This window comes from Physeter macrocephalus, chromosome 6 (assembly GCF_002837175.3).
Source record: "Physeter macrocephalus isolate SW-GA chromosome 6, ASM283717v5, whole genome shotgun sequence".
NCBI classification, from domain to species: domain Eukaryota; kingdom Metazoa; phylum Chordata; class Mammalia; order Artiodactyla; family Physeteridae; genus Physeter; species Physeter macrocephalus.
In genome coordinates, this window is record NC_041219.1 from 84,913,502 (window position 1) to 84,931,670 (window position 18,169).

An 18,169-nucleotide genomic window follows, 5' to 3' on the forward strand; every position below is an offset into this window, starting at 1 on the left:
TCCTGTGTCTTGGGTTGAACCCGCCCCATCTCTGCGGCCTGTTCTGTGAGCAGCGGACACACAGAGGAGAGCTTCGGCTTGTTCTGTGTAGCCTTCGGGCAGAACTAGGACCAGAGGGGGCCAACTCTGACTCCATTTGGGGAGAGACTTTCAAGTAACTACAATGGGTGCCGTGTGATTCACTGGCCGTATGTCAGGGACACCGAGGCAGGTGGGATTCCGATCCGGGACAGGGGTGGGCTGGCTGGTGTCTGCGGCTTCTCTACCCTGAGTCTGTGCTGACCCTCCCTGCACTCCCCCTCCACTTGCTGGGAAGAATGGAAGTCTGGGCTCACTCTCCACGATGGTGGTCCTGCCCGAGCCATCGTCATTGATCTGCTGGATGTTCCCAAAGTGGATGTCGCTGAAGAAGATGCGGTTGGGGGTGCCTGGGGAGGTGCCTGCTCGGTAGTCGAAGGCCAGAGCGATGACATTCTTCATGTGCTCAGGGTCCTCGAAGGGCTGCACCGGCGCGTTGAGGTTGCGCTCATCCGACAGGTGGATGCTCTTGAGGATGGTGCGCTCCGAGTAGAGCAGGTAGCCTGCGTACTCGCGGCATGACGCCCCATCTTCAGCCAGCATCCCGTGGGCGCAGGCGCAGGCCCGCTGCCCGCCCCCCCGGTACAGGCACAGCTGCTGGCACCCGCCGTTGGCCACCGCACACACATTGGTGCCTGGGGGTGGGGGGAATCGGGGAAGGCAGAGGTTACAGAGGGCAGGGCCACCTTGGTGCCTCTGTCATCTCAGCCGAGGTGGAAACTCTGGTTGGCGCCCGGCTCTGCCTCGGTATCCCCAGTTCAGACAACCCTCCGGGCCCCTGTGCTCAACTCCTCAGCCTCGTGGGACCCTAGAGGGTGCCCTGTGGGTCTAACTTCTCTCCCAGCCCTTCTCACTCTGGGCTCCCAGGTGGGGCCCTCCAGCCTCTCCTGCGCAGCCCGGAGCCCCAGGCTCACCCTTCTGCCGGTCCCGGTTGAAGACTTTGATGTCTTTGAGCTGGACGCCGATGCCCGTTCGCAGGGGCACGGAGTCTGTGGCGTTGTCCTTGCTCCCGCGCTTGATGGAGCCGTTGGCGTGAGTCCTGGGGGAAGGGAAGGGCCACGAACAGAACGTCATCCGGGGCCGGGGGGTAGGGAACGGACGGCCCAGGGGAAGGGCAGGACAGTGGCCCACCTGTCACTCCAGTAGATGAACTCCTCAAACACGGACACCGAGAACATGTCCATGTTGTTGCTGGACAGAACTACCTCGCGGTCCTCGCCCGTCTCCAGGTCGATCCGCTCGATCTTGTCGGTCCGGGCGTCGCACCAGTATAGCTTCCCATCCTGCGGGCCGGAGGCACCCGCTTCACTGCCAGTCCCCACGTCCCACTCACTCCTGCCTCTCTCGTCTTTCCCCTCCTTCCTCCACATCCTCCCGCCCCCTGAAATGCTGATCTGCCGACCTCTCGGCATCCTGCCGGTGCCCGCTTCTGAGTGACCCCCTCCGCCATTTCTGGGGCGGTGGAATCCTACTCTGGGTGGGGCGCGGGGCCAGAGGACCCCATGACTCCTTGGGTCCGTATCTACCCACCAATGGGCACATCACACGAGACTCAACGGGGAGCAGGGCGCAGGGTAAGGGGAGCTGCCCCCCAGAGTACGGGGTCCATCCCATCGGCCCCAGGGCCAAGCCTGCATCCAAACCTGATAGTCCACTGAGATGCCGTTGGGCCAGCTGATGCTGACGTTAACCAGCACCACTCGCTCGGTGCCGTCCAGGCGGGACCGCTCAATACGCGGATACTGGCCCCACTCAGTCCAGAACAAGTACCTGGGGTGGAGGCGGAAGAGGGGGGTCAGTCCCCAGAACATGGAGGAGAGGGGGCCTGTGGCCAGAGGGACCGGGCCAGACCAGAGCCAGGAGTGGTCAGCCTGTCCAGCTCCTCACCCCTTCTCCGGGTGGACAGTGATAGCCCGGGGCTTGTCCAGACCCTGCGAGATGACCACGTAGCGGAAAGAGCCATTGAGCCGGGCGACCTCGATGACGTCAAAGCCCTGGTCTGTCCAGTAGATGTTGCCTGAGGAGGGAGTAAGGAGGGGGGGGCTCAGGGGTCAGGTGGGGATGCAGGTACCTGGTCCCCTCCAGCTCCCTGATACCCCTGCTGCTCCCCATCTGTTCCTGCCTACCCCTTCTTCTCAGACCCTTCCTTCTGAGGTCCCACTTCCCCAGCCCTCTGCCTCACCTGCAGCCCCTCAGCCCTTCCGCAGCTCACCCGCGATCCAGTCCACCGCGATGCCCTCCACGCGGCCAATGCCGTTGGTCACCACGTCCTCACGCCACGTCTGGTCTCGCTTAGCCCGGCTGATGGTACTTAGGCCCATGTCCACCCAGTAAATGGTGTCATTTTCTGGAGGTGGAGGAGCCAACATGGGGACGCTCAGCAAGGCAGGGGGGAGGTGGGAGGTCAAAATCACGAGGGGGTAAGGACAGAGGTGACTGAGAGCTGGGGGGACCAGGGACTTGGAAGCGGACATAGCGGGGCAGGGGCAGCTGTGGTAAGCGTCGCCCCTTCCAGCTGCGGTCAGGCAGCCTCTCCCTGGAGCCCCAGAGCACACCACCCCAAAGGGAAGGTCATGTCCCACCCCCTCCTGCCACCAAATGGCTCACCAGCATGGAAGTCGATGCCGACAGCCAGGGAGGTCCCCGACACTGGGACCAGGGCGTCTGACTTGTCATTGGGATCCAGGGGGATTCCCCGGATTCCCTCATGCACAGAGTACAGGAGAAAGGAGCCCACACCTGCAACACAAGGACACGTTGCGCATGGGCTTTGCTGACACCCCTTAAGCTTGGCTTCTGTCACCCTCAAACCCTTCTGATACCTTCTCCCGGCCATCACACCTCCCTGCTCAACACATACTCTAGCCTGGGGCCTGGGCGGGGAGCATGCAGCTCTGGGGAAACACCTGTGAGACCCTTAGTGCCCACTAGAGGGCAGCAGAGACCTGGCTTTCTCTCCACGCTCTGCCCTCCAGTCCCACTTCACTCCACACAACCCTGCACCCCCAAAGGTGTTAGGGAGAATCTGGGGAGGACAGTAGGACTGGGTGACTCCCAACTCTAGGTTTCCACCTTAATTTCCTCTTTGTCCTCATCCGTCTGGTCTGTGTCACACCCCTTGTCTCTGACACCTCGCTCCTGAGCCAGTCTCCTTCCCAGTTTCCCATTTCTTACCAGGCGCCACTCTCCATGCACCCTAGAATCCTCCCTTGTCTTTATCCCCTCACACAGCCTGTCCTCAGATGAATCCCCTAATAGGTCCTGGTTGCTCAGGCTCCCTGAAAAAAGGACTCATGGTCGAGTGAGTCTGGGGAGACCGCAAACACTAGAGTCGTCCCGTGAAAAATTCTGTGCAGATGAGCATATTCAAGGCTCTGAGAAATTGTGCAGCAGAAAAACACTTAAACTTTGTTCAACCCGGTGTTTCTTTCTATAACATCTATCACATCAAAGAGGGAGGTTCCCAGGAGTGCACTTTGGGAAATGCTGTCCTGGGGCAGGCTTGTAAATCAGTCAGCAAGTTCTCGTGAAATGTCTCTGAGTTTCATCCCTTCTCTTCAATCCAGCTGCTAAGCCCCAGCCCAGGCCAACAGCCCCCTGACTGGTCTGACTGCCTTGGTTTCTCCCTCCCCCACTCAGCCGGCTCTCTGCCGCCAGGTTAATCTGCCCCAAACACCACCTTCCAGGTGCTCCTGGCTGAGAACCCGTGGAGCCCCGCCTACTCCACAGCCTCACCCATGGGCATGGCTCCCCACACCCTGCGCCATGCAGGCTGGCACCTCAGGGCCCTGCACACACCCTCCTATTGCTCTGGACCCCTTGCCTTGCATATCGTCCCCTCTTCAAACCACACGCTCAAATCCTACGTGCCCTATAAAACCCAGCAGCCAGCACACCTCTTGCGTGAAGTGGCCCCGGCGCACCCTCCGACGTCTATTTCTCCAAAATCCTACCGAAGTCAGAGCCACTTCATGCTGGCCCCCCCCTTCTGGTTAAGGCTGCAGAGCACAGGGACAGAGGGACTTCTGCCCCCCGGCTTCCTCCACGGCAAGCAGCACAGTGGGCGCTGACTAAGCATCTGACCCGGAGAACACTTAATACACGATGAACTCGGTCCTGTCCCCAAGGTGAGAAGAGGAAGGTGGGCTGTAGAGTAGGAAGGGTCGGGTTGGGTTGGGGAGCAGAGGCAAAGGCACTGACCCTCGCAGGCCTGCTGGCCACTCCGGAGGCTGTAGCCAGCTGTGCACATGCAGGAGCGGGTGGACTCCGAAGTGGGCAGGCAGAGCTGGGAGCAGTCGCCGTTGTTGACGCTGCAGGGGTTGGTGCCCTCGTGGTCTGGGGTCAGGTGGGAGGCAGAGAGAAAGGGTTAGTGGCTCTCCTCGGGACCGCGGTGTCAGGCTCACACCCCTTTACCCTGGACCTTGTGGGGGTCACCGCCCAACCCAGCTCCCAGGTCTTCTGTCACGCAGGGCCCCTGGCCCTTGTGAAAGAGGAGCCCCCTTGGGTGGTGAGCAGAGCCTAACCCATTTTCATTCCCATTCGCTGGCTTGCCCAGGGGTTCCTGCAGCCCCTCCTGGCCACAGCCCCGACCTCTGTGACCCCGCATCCCACTGGCCCTGCCCCTTGCCCCCCACCTCACCCAGCTGGATGCTCTCATCGTAGACCTTCATGTGCATCACCAGGGTGGTGCTGTTCCGCAGGACCACGGACCCCGAGCCGTCAGCCTTGTTGCACGTGCCCATCTTCTCTGACACCTGATCTGCCCACCAGAGCTTGTCCCCTGTGGCGGAAGGAGGGGATGAGACCCTGGCGAAGGCCCCGCCCCCAGGCCAGCCCTGTCTCCTGGCCAGCCTGGCCCGCCTGCTCTGCTCTGGTCCCCGCTCCCACCCAGTGGCCCTCACCCATGATGGCCAGGGCGGTGGCCTTGCCCAGCTGGTTCCGCATGGCGTCGATGACCTCTAGCCCACTCCCGTCCAGGTTGCAGCGGTTGATGGTATGGTCCTTGGAGCTGATCCAGTAGAGTTTGCTTTCAGGGAAGTCGATAGCCAGGCCTGGAAGGGCGGGGCGGGGTGTCACTGCCAGAGAGCACGGCACCAGGGCCGGGATCCAGGAGCCTGACCCAGCTGGGCCTCTCACGTCTGGGGGTAGGTACAGAGTATGTGTGTGGTTTTGGGAGGAGGGTGGTGAGAACAAGTACTAAGCCAGGAGTTTGGGGAGATGGAGGGACAACTGGGGAGAACTCTGAGAGCATCTCCTGGCGGAGGAATTAGGGGAGGCAGGGCTGCAGGGTAAGCTCGTACCCACAGGGCCCCTCTGGCCACTGAAGAGCAGGGTGCGGTTGCTGCCGTCCATGTTGGCCATGCTGATGTTGTCGCCATCTGTCCAGTAGAGCTTCCTGGGGGCGCCAGGAGGGGAGGGTCAGAGTCCTCTTCTCCCCCCACCCCACACCCCATGCTCCCCAACCCTGGGCCCTGGACCTACCCACGCAGCGGGTGGACAACCAGGCCGTGGGGCTGCTCCAAGCCCTGCACCACCGCATTCTTGAAGGAGCCGTCCAGCCGGGCCACATTGATCTGCTTCTTGTTGGTGTCGTAGCTTGTCCAGAACAGGTTTCGGGACACCCAGTCGACAGCCAGCCCATGGGCATTTGGCAAGTCTGGGGACACAGTGGGGAGTTGTGATCGGGTGTTTTCAGGACACAGGTCAGGAGGCTCGAGGGGAGGGGCCAGCCTAGTTTCTGGGGGAACGGGGATCATGAAACCAGGACTGGAGCCAGAGAGGGCAAAGAATTTGGAGAAGGAACATCAGGACCAAGGGGACCAGGCAGTGGGGCTGGGACCAGGGTTGGCAGCGAGGGCGGGGTTGGGGGGTACCCATGCCCAGTAGGGGTTCCAGGGCCAGGACAGAACCTGCAGAGACAACCGTCTCCACGCCTGTGCCGTTGATGAAGGCCCGCTTGATGGCCTGGGTCCGCACGTCGGACCAGTAAACGCGCTGCTCTCGGGCGTCGTAGTCCAGCACCGTGACGTTGTCGATATCAGGCACCGTGAAGGAGATGATGTAGTTGTAGTAGGGGGCGTCCAGGTCCACGCCCCGGATCTCCATCTGACGTGCGTACAGCAGGAACTTCTTAAACTCTGTGGGCACAGGGCAGGTCACTGACGGCGGCCCCCTGCCTCCACGCTTCCCACCCCCCCGGATTCTCCTGGTTCCTTCTGTTTGCTGCTGGCCCTTGGCTATCAGGGAGACCCTGTTGGGCATAACCTTCCTGCCGGAGGGCCCGCCCCTTCCTACAGCAGCTGTCTCTGGAGCCTCTCCATTCAGGCTCCTCCCAGCTGAGACTGCCTACCTTCACTTAGAACCTGGAGCTTGGGTACCTGACCCTTTCCCCTTCAGCCTCGGTTTACCCCAGCTCTGGAGGGGGGGCCTCCTACCATAGCAGGTGGTGTTGTCCTTGTGGAGCTTCATGAGGTGCGGGCAGGCGCAGGACACAGTCCGGTTGTAGTTGATGAGGCACAGGTGGGAGCACGGGCCCCGGCCCCCATTGGCCTCACAGGGGTTGGGAGCTGGGAGGGCAGGGGAAAGCAAGAGCATCCAGTGGCCCTACTGGCCCTGCTCACCTGGCCTACACCCTCTCCACTCCCCTTCCTGTCCCAGCATCGCTGCTGCCAGACCCGCCTCTGTCAGCAGGCTGGCTCACCCCCGCCGCCCCAGCATAGACCCCTCCTCTCTCGGAAGCTTCCACAGAGGCTGCTGGCTTCTTTCTGGCCCCTTACCCATGGGCTGCCGGGAGGGGTGATACACCTGCAGGTCGAAGGGCTGGGTGTTGGTCCTCTGTACCACGGTGACATTGTGGCCGGTCCACTTGTTGGCCTTGGCCAGCGTGTTTGTCCGCCAGTCCGTCCAGTACACCTCGCCACCGTACAGTGTCACTGCAAACGGGTGCGACAGGAACTCGTGTCCCCGAAGCACCTCCATGTGGCCGGAGCCGTCGTAACGGGCTGAGTAAATGGCGTCTGACCTGAGAGCGTGGTCGGGGCAGAGAGAGGAGCCGGTGGGGACCTCAGACCTCGGGGCACGTGGCCTGGGGCTCCCACCCTCCGTGCCCCAGCCCACGGCACCCTGTGGAGCGGGAACCACGTGGCCCGAGGTCTGGGATCCCAGCTCTGACCCCGATTCTCCCGACCCAGGTCTTTCAGCTGGCTTCTCCCCAGGGCTGCTGTTAGCACACAGGGCTGTGGTGAAGACTAGAAAAGGGCACCCCCTTTGGGGACATCACCTAGAAAAAGTCTCCCCTCTCCCTGGGCAGACAGAGCCCCTAGGAGAGCACACAGATGTGGGAGTGAGGATGGCGTTGCAATTCGGCCCTCGGCGGGCACTCCTGTGCGGGGGGCAGCCCTGCCTCTACCCTCTTCCATCTGCACCTCTTCCCCAGCCCAGACTCTCCCCTCACTCAGTCCTCTTCCTGGGCCCTTGGCCGTGTGGCTCTGGCTCCAGCCCCCCCGGGCCTTCTCGCCACCCTCATGGCTGCCAGGTCCTGGGACCCTTGGCTCCACCCTGTCCCTAAGGAGGAGGGGAGGATGGAGGCCTCCTGGGTGAGGTGCTGGGTGCCGACCTGGCGTCGATCCAGAGGATGCGCTTCTCCAGGTAGTCCACGGTGAGCCCGTTGGGCCAGCCCCCAGAGCCCGTCTCCCGGTGGATGGTGCGGCGCCCAGCCCCACTCATGGAGGCTGCCTCGATGCGGGGCAGGCTGGCATCCCAGTCCGTCCAAAACAAGATCCTGGGGAGCGGGGAGGGGGTCAGGATGGCCAAGGTCGAGGCCCGGGGAAGGGACTGTGCTGGGATCCTTGGTGAGGGCCGGAGGAAGCGAATAGCATTGAGGAGGCAGCTATGCCTGCCCTGGCCCGGCTGAACGAGGCTTCAGGGGGGTCACGAGGCCAGAACAGGGCTGGGCGGGGTCCTCACCCATCCCGGGGATCCAGTGCAATCGCCCTTGGGTGCTCAATGTCACCGGCCAGCAGCGTGGTCCGAAGGGTCCCATCCAGCTTGGCCACCTCAATCTGGTCCAGGTTACTCTCCACCCAGTAGATGTTGCCTGCAATCCAGTCTACAGCCAGGCCCTCGGGTGTGGCTAGGCCATACTGAATCACCACCTCGAAACTGGTCAGGGCTGGAGAAGAGAGGTTTGCAGGAGGTTAGAATCGCCTGGGGCGGGGTGAATTCACGATATCCTAGGAACCCTGGACGGCCTGCCCTCAACCCTGACACCTCTGCGAACACCTCTGGTGTGCTCCAGATTTGACTGGGGTTCCCAGAGCCCCCCCACTCCTCACCCAGGCCCCCTGCCCCAGGAGGTCAAGTAGAAGCTTGGCTTCTAGAACACTGGAGAAGAGGAAGTGGCAGCTATCTTCTGCCTGCAACTCTCTGAAGGGCTAACCCCTGGTAGGAGGTCAGAGCAGAGGGTGAGGGCTTTGGGGAACAGACCTAGACCCAATATGAGGCAGGCAGAACTTTCTAGAAGTCACTCCACAGACAGTCCTAGAGGTTTTTCGATGGTTTTATATACATATATACGTGTGTGTACATATATATGTATATATATGTCATTAAGTTAGAAACCATTACATAGTGTGAACATTTTCCGTCTACTTAGCCATCCCCTTGTTGATGGGTATTTGAGATGGTTCCAGGGTTTCTCTATTACAAACAATACCAACTCCTCTAGTAAAATGTGCTTCTTTTAAGTCTTTGCTCACACATCAGCTTCTCAGGGGGCCTTCCTTTGACCATCCTATTCAAATGCCACCCCCATTCTCCCTACCCACCTTGCCTCCTTTCTCTTTATCCACAGTGCTACCCGCTCTGTCACAGTCCGTGTTGTACTCATTTGCTGTGTTTATATCTGATGTTCCCACTGGTGTGTAAGCTCCATGAGGGCAGACATTTTGGCCCATTTGCTCCCTGCTGTCTCCCCTGGGCCCGGTGTGTGTAGCAGGGGCTCAGGAATGTGGGGTTTTTTTGTTTTGGCCGCGCTGAGGGGCATGCGGGATCTTAGTTCCCCGACCAGGGATCAAACCTGTGCCCCCTGTAGTGGAAGCGCGGAGTCTTAACCACTGGACTGCCAGGGAAGTCCCAGGAATGTGTATTATTAGTGAAGGAAATCTGTGATGGGTCAGGCCGCCTTGGGACAGAAGTCAGGGTTCAGGTACCCCACCCCTAAATGCCTTTTTTCTTGCAAGCCTGCAATTCTGGCCGTTCCAAAGAAAGGCTGATCATTTTGTTAATTATCAGTCTGGCAGCTCTGCTGACAATAATTACGGGGCGTCAGGCACTGAGACCCACAGCAAAATGTAACCCAATTAACAAGAGTGTGGGGGACAGGGGAGCTAAGGGCCTCTGCTCCCGGCAGCCTGCATCTGGTCCCATGGTTCTGAGCGCCCAAGGGCCCAGTCTGGGTGCACTGGGCGCCCCGTCGGTCCTGGGCAGGCGGTGGTCACCTCCGTTGTCCAGCAGCTTCCCGCGGTAGATCTTGTCCTCCACCACGTCAGTCCAGTAGAGGGCGCTCTGGCTGAGGTGGAAGTCCAGGGCGATGGTGTTGCGCAGGCCGGGCACCAGGACGCTGTAGTCTCCTTTGTGAAGGTCGATGCGCCGGATCTCATGGCGGTTGGAGAAGATGATAAACGGCTTGAAGGGGTCTGGGGAGGGGTGTGATAGGGTCACAAGGGGCCTGTTGCCTCCGAGCCACCCTGTCCAGGGGCAGGCAGGGTCTCCATGGGCCCCGGCACCGGGCCTGGATGGAAACCTCAGCCTCTGGCCGCCCGAGTCCAGCCTACTGCAGCTCAGGGGCCTGCCCGGCCTGCCCAGCTGCCCGGCCACCCCGACCCATGTCTCACCCAGGCTGCGGCAGCTCTCGCCGTCCGGCTCCAGCACCCAGCCCTCATAGCAGGAGCACTTCACACTGAACTTGTTCTGGTCGCACTTCTGGCTGCACTTGAGGTGCTTGGCGCAGTAGCTTTGGATCTGGCAGGTGTGGTTGTCAGGCCCCAGCTCCATGCCCAGAGGGCACGAGCACACAATGCCTTCGCCAGGTGCCACCGAGCAGTTGTGGCTGCAGCCACCGTTATTCAGAGAGCACTGGTCTGGGGGGTGGGGAGCAAGGGACAGGATCAGGGTCAGGATCTGGAAGGAGGCAGGACTGTGGCCCAGCTGGGCCCCAAGTCCCCAGTAGCCGAGATGGCACCCTGGCACCCTGCCTGTGGCGTCCTTCTTTCCATTCCTCTGTCCCACTGCTTCCCAGGCTCCCTCAGGACCAGGGTTGGGACCCTGGCACCCACCACGTAGGACCAACCCTCTCCTTCCCCCGAGGAGCACCCCTCCATCGTGGCTGCATCTCTCTCTGGTCTCTATTTCCCTGCCCCTTCTTGAGCCCACCGTGGGGGCCCCAGCCTTTCGCCTCTTTCTGGGAGGGTCCCCTTTCCTCCCTCTCTCCTGATGTAGGTGTGATTTTGGGGGGGCTGTGGTAGGGAATGTCCTGCTCTGGGTCCTCTGACACACCCTGGGACCTGCTAGCCCTGAATGATGACCCGTCAGCACTTCTCAGGGCCAGTCCTTATCTCCCACTCCTCTCCTCCAAGAACCTGACTCTGCTTGGCTCAGAGGAGATAAGGCTGCTCTCTGCTCTGCTCTGCTCCTCATCCCCAAGTCACACGACGTGGCCCTCCCTGACCCCCATTCTTCTGATCTTGAATGCACACCCTCCCCCCTGACCTTCTCACTCACTCGGCAGGATGGGAGACTGCCCTGACCACATCAACCCTGGTGCCTTCATCTTGAAAGCCTGCTCTGCACTGCTCTGCAGCACAAGTGTGGCCGAGTGGGCTGTGCCTGCAGGGTGGGGCTGCGCTGCACTGTCTCCACAGCACTTCACGAGCGGTGTAACCTTGGGCCACTTATTTAACCTCTCTGAGCCTCAGTTTTCTCATCTGTAAGATGGGGGTGAGGATCATATCTGCCTCACAGGGCTCCTTTATGGATTAAATGCTATTAACAGTGTGACGCTTAGCACAGCCTCTTGGCAAAGGGAGTCCTAAATCGACACGGGTTTTTGTCAATTGCTCTGGGTACTACTTGCCCAGCTGCCAGAGCTGCCCTTTTCCAGTCTGAGACCTCTCCCCACAGAGCTCGTCCTGTTCCACTGCCCTGGCCTGGCCCAGAAAACTCCTTACCCAGCCCCCCTGCCCACTCCTCCGCTGGGGCCTCTCCTAGGCCCAGGCCTCACCGCAGAGCTCTCCCTCATCCGAGCCATCTCCACAGTCGTCGTTGCCATCGCACAGCTTGTCAGGGGGCAGGCAGACCGAGGTGTTGTTGGCACAGGGGTGTGAGGGTGGCCTGCAGGCCAGGGACTCACAGTTCTCCTCGTCCGAGTTATCCTCACAGTCACTGTCGCCATCACACACCCACGCTTTGCTGATGCACCGAGCTGGGGGATGGGTAGAGCCTCAGGGGCCAGGCCTGGGCAGCAGCAGGGCTCTCTGTGCCCTTCTGCCCAGACCCAGTGGGCTTCTCTAGCAGGGTCATGACTACAAGGCCTTGGGGTCCACTAGGAACCTTGAGGCTTTTTCTGTCAAATTCACACGGGCAACAAAGAAGGTAGGAATGTGTAGGAGGTGTTGAAGCTCAACACTGGTGAGGGTTTTGGTTCCCAGGGCCCTTAGCGCAGGCCCTGGCCCCTTCATACCTTCCCCTATGCATCAGGCACAAGCTTTTTCTGTGCAGCCTTTTGCCTCACAATGTCTCCACCCCACTCCTCCCAGTACAGTGCTGTCTCCCTTGCCACTGCTCTGCTCTCAACAGGGTCTCCTCCTGTCCATGTGGTTTCCCTTCAGTCCTTTTTACCGGAGTCTTTGCAGCCAAACTTGACATTGGGGTCACAGACGTGGGTCACTCCCTCACAGCTCTTCTCGTCACTGGAGTCCATGCAGTCAGTGTCCCCATCGCAGCGCCACCGCAGGGGGATGCACAGACCATCCAGCCGGCACTGGAACTCATCATTGTGGCAGCCGCCAGGAGGCCTTGTGGCTGCAGGGGGACAGGTGGAGGGCATGGGGGGGGTTAAGGGCTCCAGGTCAGCTGTTCCCATCTCTACCTTCTCAACCCCCTCCTGCTATACCCAGCCTGGGGCTCTGAGCTGAGGCAGGGATGGAAAGTTCTCCGAGTCCTGCTGACACTCCTCGAAAGCGCTAACTCAGAGTCAGGGCTATTACACCTTCCAGGACTCAGAAATCATCTTGTCTCATCTCCCTGTTTTACACAAGAGAGCTTGATTGGATAAGCAATTTGCTAAGCCAGAGCTCAAATGCCCCCACCTTAGCCTAGCCTTCGTTTCATTCATTCACTTCACAAACACTTATTGAGCACCTACTGTGTGCCAGGCACTGTTTCAGGTGCCAGCATGAACAAGACAAGGTCCTTACCCTCATGGAGCCGAAGTTCTAGCAGGGAAGCGAAACAGTGAAGACATGACACAGAAATCCAGAATGGAACTGCAGGTAGTGATCAAGGCTATGCAGACAAAGCCAGGTCAAGGCCAGGGAGGATGGGATGCTACTTGAGACAAGACAGTCAGGAAAGGCCCTTAAGCAGGAGATGTTTGAGCAGAGGCCTGAACGACGTGAGCCATGAGATTCACTGGAGTTGCATTCCAGGAAGAGGGAACAGCTAGTGCAAAGTCTCTGAGGTAGGACCATGCAGGGCATATTTGAAAAATGCCCCGGGCATATTTAAGGCTGCACAGTTGGAGTAGAGTGAAGGAGGAGATGAGTGGCAGGAATGCAGGTCAGATAGGTTGGGGGAGTCCTGCAGGCCATGGAGCGGGGCTCAGCATGAATTCAAAGTGTACAGGGAGCCAGTGCAGGCTTGAGGGCAGGGCTGGGGAGAGATCTGACATTTTCTGTAGGCTCACTCCGGCTGCTACGGTGAGATCTGACTCAGGAGTCTGGGGAAGGAGTGGAAGTAGCACCCGAGGCACAGGTGACCGTGCACAGGCCTCACCTTACACTCCCGCTGCCTCGCATGCCCTGCTCCTCCTACCTGCCCCACCATGAACACGGTCGATGCGCTCGTCTCATGCCTGGACTTCAGCAGCAGCCTCCGAGCTGATTCTCCTTCCTCAGGGCCCCTGAACCTCTTTCCAACCTAATGCCCTTCCAGGATTGTCTTCTGAAAGCATTTCCTACATCTTATCACCTTCCAGCTCTGAGATCCTTCGAAGGTCCCCAGTGCCTGACCTGCTTTCACCTGCTGTTGTCATCTGTCCCCTCCAGGCACTGCCTCATTCCCTGCTGTCCCCTCTAGTCTGAGGGGCCCCACCCAGCCCCACTGGCCCCTGCAGGAGTACTCAGTTTCACCTTCTAAGTCTTACTGCTGGGTTCTCCAGGCCACTGCCACCCTCCATTGAAAGACCCTTCCTCTAGTTACCGGGGGTAAGGGGGGGGGGAAGGATAAAATGGAAGACTGGGATTGACACATACACACTACAATATATAAAATAGATGACTAATAAGGACCTACTATATAGCACAGGGAACTCTAATCAATACTCTGAAATGGCCTATATGGGAAAAGAATCTAAAAAAGAGTGGATATATGTATATGTATAGCAGATTCACTTTGCTGTATACCTGAAACTAACACAACATTGTAAATCAACTATACCCCAATAAGAATTAAAAAAAAAAAAAGACCCTAACTCTTGTCCATTTACCCACAGCCTAATCCCTCCCTCATCAGGGCCCAGTTCAAATCCCACCTCATCCGGAATGGTCCCAGACCATTCCAGCTCACAACCATAGTTAACAACTGCTACCAGTCACGACATCCCTGCTCCCACGGGCCAGGCCCCCGCACGTCTCCTCTCACTTCACAGAGGAGGAAGCCAAGGCTCAGAGGAAGCAACTTGTCCGAGTTCGCCCAGCTTGTGAGGGGCAGAGAGCTCTTCCCACCTCATCACATCACGGGCCTCCAGGGGTCCTCTTCTCAGAATCCCAAGGCACTATTACCTGTCCCACTCACCCAACCCTTCTCAGAGATGGCCCTCGAGTCTCAGTGACTGTTTCCCGGGCCTCGGGTGACCCTCCCCATCCTCCCTCTTAGTGCTGGGCCTGCAGCGGGTACTCAGTGCCTTCAGTACTGTCCCCACTATGCGCACCCTAATTCTACAAGGCAGAGGTTGTAAGCTGGTGGTCCAGGGGCCAGATGAGGCCTACGGAGAGATTTTGGTCTGCCACGTTTTTAAAACTTTTCAAATCAATTGCCAGTTGTATGGGTTGATTTGCTCTCCCTAAAAAGATGCTGAAGTCCTAACTCATAGTACCTGTGAACATGACCTTATTTGGAAACAGGTCTTCCTTTGCAGATGATCAACTTAAGATGAGGTCATTAGGGTGGGCCTTAACCCAATATGAATGCGTCCTTATATAAAGAGGAAACCTGGACACAGAGACAGACACGCACCCAGCGAGAACGCCATGAAAGGTTGAAGGCAGGGATCGGGGTAAAGCATGTACAAGCCAAGGAACGCCAAGATTGCCATCCAACGCCAGAAGCTAGGAGAGAAGCCTGGAATAGATTCTCCCCCATAACCCTTAGAAGGAACCAACCCTGCCAACATTTTGGTCTTGGACTTCTAGCCTCCAGAACTGTGAGACAATAAATTTCTGTTGTTTAAGCTACTGAGTTTGTGGTACTTTGTTACAGCAGCTCTAGGAAACTAACATACCAGTGCTTTAAAATGGGTAGATTTCACATATAAATCTGCATTTCTGACTTCTCCTGAAGTCAGGGAAATCTCAGGTCTGCATTCTTCCACGGTAACCATCGGCCAGGGATGAGAAACCAACGTCACCTGGGGAGGTCTGTGCCTTCCAGTAACCCCCGCCTCCACGGGGGATCCCACAGACGCTAGGTCCTGGAGGCCTGGGCACTGGGGACCCCACAGAGCCAACCCCTCTCTCCTTTGGTCCTCGCTGTGCTCATTCACCCTACCCCTCTGAGCATCCCCTTTTTCAAGCTACCAGCTACCAAACACGAGCTGTGTGCCTTCCGTGCACGATCTCACTGAAGCCTCACATCAACATGATGATGCCCGTGCTATTATCATCCCCGCTTTGCAGAGGAAACTCACAGGGGCCCACGGAGATGAAATAACTTGCTCCAGGCCACCCAGATAGTAAGCTGCAGAGATGGAGCTCAAACCCAAGGCCACCCAACTGCAAAGCGCGAGATCTTAACGGCGCGTGACAGTGATCTGTCGACAGCCTCCCTCTCCCACAGCACTGGAAACTGCTGAAGGATAAGAGCCACGTCTGAGTTGTCTCCGGTTCCCAGACGGCGGCCACACGCAGTGGGGCGGGTGGACGGACAGTGGAGGGTTTGGGCCCCACCCCGCTGGCCGCTAGGCGCCCACCCTGGTTGGTGCAGTTGGCGTGTGTCTCATCGCTGTAGTCCCCGCAGTCGTTGTCCCCGTCGCAGGTCCAGTGCTCGGGGATGCAGCGCCCGCTGTTGCACTTGAACTGGGTGCTAGAGCAGGAGTGGCTGCAGCCGGCCTCGTCACTGTTGTCCCCACAGTCATTGTCTGGGGGGAGGCAAGAGGGGAAGAGGAGAGCAGGGGGTCAGCAAGTGGCCTTCTCTATGACCCCAGCATGGGGCCCCCACTCCCACCTCCCCATTCCCACGCTCGACCCACCCCAACCCTCCCACTGAGAAAATAAAAAACAGAAAAGACACAGAAACTGCATAGACTGCAGCATGCACCATGGCCCACGTGATGGGGGCAGGGAGAGAGAGGCAGGGCGGGCTCCAGGAGGGCCCTTCCCTGAGTCTCGGGAGGCTGGGGCTGGGGACGGGACTCATTCCTTTCCCGTTTCAGCAGGGTGTGGGAACAGGGGTACGCTTGCTTTGGGGGAGAGGCAGGGATTTCTCTGGCTCTGGTAGGACAAAGGTGGGCGGAGTATAGGTGAGGCCTCTCTGCTGGGGAGGGAAGGTGTTAATCAGGCCCCGCCCCGAGCGTGGGCATCACGGGCCCCAAGCTCTGGGCTCCTGGCTCATGAGGGGCACAGCCTGCAGCTGGAAAGGCCGGCGGGGGGGGGCCCTCCTGAAGGCATCTGACGGTGGCTGAGCCAATGTCCTGCTTTCTAGGTCTCGTGGCGGGGGCCACCAGACTTCCCTTCACATTTTCAAGACACCTGAGAAGACGGGTTTGGCCGTCCCCCTTGGGTTGTGTTCCTGCCTCTTTTCCAGCCGCCTCTGCATCTCTGACGCTCTCCTTCCCCCATGTCTTGGTCTTCTTGTCCCCACCTCTCTGTCATCTCTCCTGTGAAAGGCTCCTTCTGCGCCCTCTGCTTTCCCTTTCACGGTTTTCTTTCTCCCTCTGTCATCTCCTCTCTCTTTTCTCTCCTTGCTTTTCCTTCACATCCTAGGAGCTCTGGGGAGGGGAGGTGCATGGGGCTCCTGGGAGGAGGCCCAAGGCCAGCTGGGGCTCTAGGGGAGATGGTGCATGTGCTTCTATGCACTGACCGGCAGGCTCAGGACAGGTCTTTTCATCAGAGCCGTCCCCACAATCCTTCTCTGAAACACAGAAACCGCCAAGGCAACCATTGGCACACAAGACACGGCAAAGATGAGGGGCAACGTGGGGCTGACCCAATACATCCTCACACACGTTAGCCAGGGCTCGAGCCACTGCTGCAACACGTCACAACACCACACCAGACACGACCAGAGCCCCAAGACGGCACAGACACAACAGTCCACTGGCCCCCATGGCTGACATCACCTGGTCCAGGGCTGACCGCCAGGTGGGCTCCCGAGTCTGGAGCCAGAGCCTGGAGGGACCCCAGGAGACGGGGTTTGCAGGGAGAATGGCGTTGGGCAGGAGCTCTCCTTGCTCTGCCCCTCTGGCCCTTCTTGCTCATCTCTCCCTGGCCCCTGAGCCTCTGCCAGAGGATGGGCAGCTCAGGCCCTGCCCGGGGAGGAATGGCACTGACAGGCGATGGGCGGGGTATCCCCTGGGTCCATCTTGGTTCCCCCACAGTGTTTCTAGCTTGTCCTTATTTCTCCCAGACAACCCAGGGGGCTTCTGTGAACTGGAGGAAGGCCTCGGCTTGATTCTAAAATCCCTTCACCTGCCACCCAGGGCCTGGCTGTGGCTTCTAGCTTTCCTAGGAATCAGGGCAGGTGAAGGGAAACGAGCTCTTACCATTGTCACATCTCCAGTTGATGTTGATGCATCTGCCGTTGTTGCAGGTAAACTGAGTCAGGGGGAAGCAGGTGGGATAGGCTGTCAGGGAGAAAGAGTAGCTGAGTAGGGTCCTCAAGACTATTTAGCATCATAGCACCAAGCAGGTGGGCGCTGGGTCCTTCCCATAACCAGCAGCCCTCAGCCCAGCCAGATGGGGAAGGGAAGGCTAAGTGGAGGTGCCTTGGCCTGGAACTCTGCCCATTCACTCCTACCCCTCTAAGCATCCTTTTTTCAAGCAACTAATTACCAAATGCAGGCCGTGCGCCGAGCGCTTTCCGCGCACGATCTCACTGAACCCCTACGTCAGTGCTGTGACGTGGGTGCCAGTATTATCCCCGCTCTGCAGATGAAACTCACAGCGGCCCACGCACATCAAGTAACTTGCTCAAGGCCACCCAGGTACTAAGTTGCAGGGTGTCTCCAGAACCCCCGCCCCGGGGCACGCTCTCGCGGGCCCTCCCTCCCCGTGCCAGCCTGGCCTTCCTGCTCTCTGCTCACCACATGAGGCTGACTCATCGGAGCGGTCCCCACAGTCATCATCGAGGTCACATGTCCAGGAGATGGGGATGCAGCGGCCACTGGCACAGGAGAACTGGTTGGGTGGGCAGGTGCGAGCTGGGGACAGGGATGGGCGTGAGTGCTCATAGTTGAGTCCCCTCTTGTTTTTTTGTTTTTTTGTGGTTTTTTTGCAGTACGCGGGCCTGTCACTGTTGTGGCCTCTCCTGTTGCAGAGCACAGGCTCCGGACGCGCAGGCTCAGCGGCCATGGCTCACGGGCCCAGCCGCTCCGCGGCAC

General features: G+C 59.1%; 1 protein-coding gene across 1 annotated transcript in view; it reads right to left on the minus strand.

Moving 5' to 3' along the window:
* LRP1 (LDL receptor related protein 1) overlaps window positions 1–18,169 on the minus strand; it is an 80,099-nt gene that overhangs the window by 25,922 nt on the left and 36,008 nt on the right. Inside the window, exons 18-41 of the mRNA XM_024122969.3 lie at window positions 17,873–17,989; window positions 17,333–17,413; window positions 15,542–15,709; window positions 11,974–12,156; window positions 11,357–11,557; window positions 9,972–10,217; window positions 9,576–9,773; window positions 8,044–8,248; window positions 7,694–7,858; window positions 6,855–7,099; window positions 6,513–6,644; window positions 5,988–6,215; window positions 5,560–5,734; window positions 5,379–5,473; window positions 4,980–5,129; window positions 4,718–4,858; window positions 4,279–4,413; window positions 2,686–2,817; window positions 2,291–2,425; window positions 1,966–2,095; window positions 1,722–1,848; window positions 1,210–1,361; window positions 993–1,117; window positions 336–713 (exon numbers count right to left, since the gene is read on the minus strand). Of these exons, the coding sequence (XP_023978737.1) occupies window positions 336–713; window positions 993–1,117; window positions 1,210–1,361; window positions 1,722–1,848; window positions 1,966–2,095; window positions 2,291–2,425; window positions 2,686–2,817; window positions 4,279–4,413; window positions 4,718–4,858; window positions 4,980–5,129; window positions 5,379–5,473; window positions 5,560–5,734; window positions 5,988–6,215; window positions 6,513–6,644; window positions 6,855–7,099; window positions 7,694–7,858; window positions 8,044–8,248; window positions 9,576–9,773; window positions 9,972–10,217; window positions 11,357–11,557; window positions 11,974–12,156; window positions 15,542–15,709; window positions 17,333–17,413; window positions 17,873–17,989 (4,044 nt within the window). The remainder of the gene's footprint in view (window positions 1–335; window positions 714–992; window positions 1,118–1,209; window positions 1,362–1,721; window positions 1,849–1,965; window positions 2,096–2,290; window positions 2,426–2,685; window positions 2,818–4,278; window positions 4,414–4,717; window positions 4,859–4,979; window positions 5,130–5,378; window positions 5,474–5,559; window positions 5,735–5,987; window positions 6,216–6,512; window positions 6,645–6,854; window positions 7,100–7,693; window positions 7,859–8,043; window positions 8,249–9,575; window positions 9,774–9,971; window positions 10,218–11,356; window positions 11,558–11,973; window positions 12,157–15,541; window positions 15,710–17,332; window positions 17,414–17,872; window positions 17,990–18,169) is intronic.